Raw genomic sequence first — 3,497 nt, forward strand, 5'->3', positions numbered from 1 at the left:
GTGCAAATCGTGGACCTCCTCCTCGCTGACGGCCGTATCGATGTGAATACCCGGGACCGTACTAGGTCAACTGCCCTCCATCTCGCAGCGAAAGCCGGGTACATAAGAGCGGTGAANCGTCTGCTGATGGCAAGCACGATCGATATCAATGCGCGGAACAGGAGAGGCTGCACGGCGTTATGGAATGCGACTCGCCAGGGCCACCACCAAGTAGCCAGCCGTCTGTTGATTGAGGACGACGTGCAAGTGAATTCCACCGGGACCGGCGAGTCCACGGATCGGTCAACTTCCCTGCATCATGCGGTCGACGAGGGGAATCTAGCGCTGGTCCACCAGCTCCTGACCAAGTCCACCGCGGACCCCAACGTGTCGGATGAAGATGGACGGACGCCACTTTGGTGGGCTGCGTCCGACGGCGACCAGCTTCTTGTCCGGTCTCTTCTGGACGATCCGCGAACAGAACGACACAGAAAAGACAATAGTGGACGGGCGCCGGTGGATGCTGTCAAGTCTGGCAATGAGGACGAAATTGTCTGTCTCCTGACGAACTGTCATCATCGTTGCCCTGGGGATATATTTGCTGAGGTGGTGTTGATTGTGATTCTCGTTCCTATCTTATTACTGTTATCCCTAGCATCCGTGGTTGGACGGGCGCTTGCTCTCATGTACAGTATCAGCAAATTTGGCAAGGCTTTTCCCCGCGACTCTTGTACTACGGAGATTGTGGAGAATACATGTACAGAAAACAGACATTGTGAATACTAAAACTGCTAGTTGACAAATTCAGGACAATCCCGTACCCGAAAATATGGGATTCATCACTAGGTGACCAATAACAACGCGTCAATGATTGTTTGACTATTGCTGTAAGAAACTTGGAAACAAGTGCTAACTCTTCGTGAAGCTCGTGGTGCTCTCGCAGGGTCAATACCGATAAAATGCTCTATCATAGTACCCTTAGTGTTGGTCGGAATGCGCTTGATTGCATAGAGCGGTTGCGGTGGCTACCAGCGCACCTTCACGCGAAACCGTGGCTTCAAGCCAGGTGAGTCGATCCCGGATCACTTTCCGCGAAACTGCTGTCAAAACATCGCCGGGGCCAAATGTTCCATGATAAAACACGCCAAAGTTGCGAATCTCCGCGTGGCCTCCACATGCATCAAATACCCGGTGACAAAGCAAGGTCACCAGCAACCAGTGACCGTTGGCCTGTCGATCGTGAGGTACAATGGCAGCGGCTTGGGTGCTAGATTCAGCTGCCCGTAGAAAGCTCACAGAGTCCAAGAACTGGCCTTCCGGGGTTGACGACAGCCCCGGTGTATCGAGTTCGCGGTCTGGAATAGCCTCGGCGAGAGTCTCTAGGTCTGGCAATGGCGGTGACGCGCAGCACGCACACTCTGATGTGGAGGTTGAGGAATCGGACGGCGGATCCGCATATTCGGATAGAAATGTGGGATGAAGTGCCTGAAGAGCAGTTGGCTGGAAGATCGAAGTCCCCGGACGGTGGACAACAGGCCGAGACATCTTGTTATCGAGGGACAATTGTGCTAAGGCTGCAAATCCTCATACAGATTTATCTACTTTGAAGGAAAGGAAGTGAGCTGTTTGGGCGGAACAGAAGTTGGGTGACGTTGAGCGTTATATACCGAATGGCCCCAGTGCCGATGAGTACTTAGAAGATAAATATGGAACGTGGTATCTGAAATGTCCCTTTCCAGAAGGGGGAGGCTCTGTTGGAAACCCGTTGATCGCTGCGGTGAGACTTCTACATTTGGATGCCCGGGCATGCTGTGGGCGTACAGACATAGTGCAATAACAGCATGGGAACTCAGAAAAGGAGCAGTGCTAGATATACTCCAGGTGGCTAAGCTGAAAGTGTACGACGATGACCAGGCAAAACCTCCATCCTGACTGGCTTAGAGGCCGACTTGAATTCCTCATAGGGCAAGTGAACCCAGCGTTCCCTGCTTATAAGAAAGCCTTGCATTCAAGCTGTCATAAAACATGGACCGCTCACCATCTATGCCGATGTTTATCTAAGAAAAGATCTAGCAAGGCGCCTCGTACTGCGGCCAAGCATTGTTGTCGGAAACCCGCCGCTCCAGGTCTATGTATCCTTGAGTTTTATCTTGATCACCCAAACATCGACATAGGATGATTCCACACGATCAATTATTCATCGGAATTTCCTACCCGAACTAGAGCTATACCGCGCTACCATTGCGCCAGTTGAAAACTGTTGATGTAGTATAGAAGTATAGGAGTACACGCGAGAAGAAACCCATCTTACGGCGCACTGCGGAAGTAGCGCACTACTATCCTCGATTGTAACGCTACGAGTAGGGAAAAAGCCTGTAGTATCTGAGGGAGAATATGACCATTGTATGGGTGTTCTATCAGTCATATCATACCTTCCTTCAGGTTCTCATACTGAGAGATCGGGTAGTCCAAGACATTCGCGCTTTGCTCTAGACAACCCGCTTGTCTGAGAGCGTTGGCTGCCTAGCATATCGTTAACACATTGGCTCCTCCAGGGCTAGGGTGAACTGTACCGTGGCTATGAGGCTGCTGTTGCCGGATTTGTCGCCGCTACTCTCCCACCACATCACCCCGCCCAGGCCCCTTGAAGCGATATAGTGAACCTTTTGCTCNATGGAGCGCGGAGTGTCGTAGCTGATCAACGTTTTTGCAGCTGGATCATAGCTATAGCTTGCAATTGTATGGTCAAGCACATGTTCTTCGGCGCCAGGTTGCGGCAGATCTTTATAGTCCCAGACCCCTGCTTCCCAGGCGCCTCTCCCGACACCGGTGAACGGCTTTCCCAGTCCCTCGGTACCGACAAAAGATCGCCCGTACAAGGGCATGCCGAGGACAAGTTTATCGGCGATAACTCCGGCATCGACATATTTCTGGACAGCCTGATCTGTATTAAAAGGAGTGCTGTTTGGAACGGACGGGTCATCGAAAACGTTAGCTAGGTGGGAAGAATAGTCACTGAACTGGCCAGCGTAGTCGTAGGCCATCACATTCCAAAAGTCCAGCAAGTCGTCCATGTCCTTGAGATGAAGGACGTTGAGTTTTTCAGGGCCTGCCAGGACAGAGTTAACAAATGGCCCACACGTTTTGTACTATCCTGGATGCTTCGGCATACCGGCAGGGGAGGCAGCGGTGAGCAGAAATTGCTTCCCTCCCGCGGGACCATCGCCGTATTCCCTTAGAGCCTGTGCAAGGTTAACGACTCATGCTGTGCCTGCTCTCGAGTCCAGACCAACCTGTCTCAATTCCCTCAGTAGAAGGACATAGTCGGTGGCCTGTTGGTCATTTTCAGGATACTAGACGCAGTGCTTGTCAGGAGTAGAGCATCCAGCGGTGAGAGAGGCACGTCCTACCTCCCAGTCGATGTCCAAGCCGTCCAGCCCTAGGTCCTGGAGCAGCTTGACAGCCGTCCGCGCAAAGTGCTTCCGTCCACTATCCGTGTTCGCTGGTTTTGCGAAGTT

At 52.2% G+C, this 3,497-nt stretch overlaps 4 protein-coding genes across 4 annotated transcripts in view; 2 read left to right on the plus strand and 2 right to left on the minus strand.

Moving 5' to 3' along the window:
• Nucleotides 1-126: 126 nt before the first annotated feature.
• ASPSYDRAFT_96006 (ankyrin repeat domain-containing protein) lies at nt 127-765 on the plus strand (the record flags this gene model as incomplete). Its single annotated transcript, XM_040853197.1, has 1 exon — nt 127-765. One exon carries the CDS (start codon nt 127-129, stop codon nt 763-765), a length of 639 nt encoding a protein of 212 aa, XP_040695824.1.
• A 192-nt stretch (nt 766-957) lies between these two features.
• Nucleotides 958-1,524, minus strand: ASPSYDRAFT_165341 (uncharacterized protein; the record flags this gene model as incomplete). Its single annotated transcript, XM_040843347.1, has 1 exon — nt 958-1,524. The coding sequence occupies one exon, from the start codon at nt 1,522-1,524 to the stop codon at nt 958-960; it is 567 nt and encodes a 188-aa protein (XP_040695825.1).
• Nucleotides 1,525-1,791: 267 nt separating this feature from the next.
• Nucleotides 1,792-2,389, plus strand: ASPSYDRAFT_52674 (uncharacterized protein). The gene has a single exon (XM_040848533.1). The coding sequence runs from the start codon at nt 1,886-1,888 to the stop codon at nt 2,156-2,158; it is 273 nt and encodes a 90-aa protein (XP_040695826.1). The 5' UTR covers nt 1,792-1,885; the 3' UTR covers nt 2,159-2,389.
• The window catches only part of ASPSYDRAFT_1171011 (glycoside hydrolase family 18 protein), a gene marked incomplete at its 5' end in the record, with an annotated part of 1,673 nt that continues 455 nt past the window's right edge, over nt 2,280-3,497 (minus strand). The window contains 5 exons of the mRNA XM_040840252.1: nt 2,280-2,502; nt 2,553-3,088; nt 3,152-3,221; nt 3,273-3,332; nt 3,390-3,497. The exon at nt 3,390-3,497 is cut by the window's right edge and continues 267 nt beyond it. Coding sequence (XP_040695827.1) covers nt 2,401-2,502; nt 2,553-3,088; nt 3,152-3,221; nt 3,273-3,332; nt 3,390-3,497 — 876 coding nt within the window. The remainder of the gene's footprint in view (nt 2,503-2,552; nt 3,089-3,151; nt 3,222-3,272; nt 3,333-3,389) is intronic.

Source organism: Aspergillus sydowii (assembly GCF_001890705.1).
Source record: "Aspergillus sydowii CBS 593.65 unplaced genomic scaffold ASPSYscaffold_26, whole genome shotgun sequence".
Lineage (NCBI taxonomy): Eukaryota > Fungi > Ascomycota > Eurotiomycetes > Eurotiales > Aspergillaceae > Aspergillus > Aspergillus sydowii.

Coding starts and splice junctions, on each gene's coding strand:
- ASPSYDRAFT_52674 (XM_040848533.1), top strand. CDS start 1,886: ATGACCAGGCAAAACCTCCATCCTGACTGGCTTAGAGGCCGACTTGAA.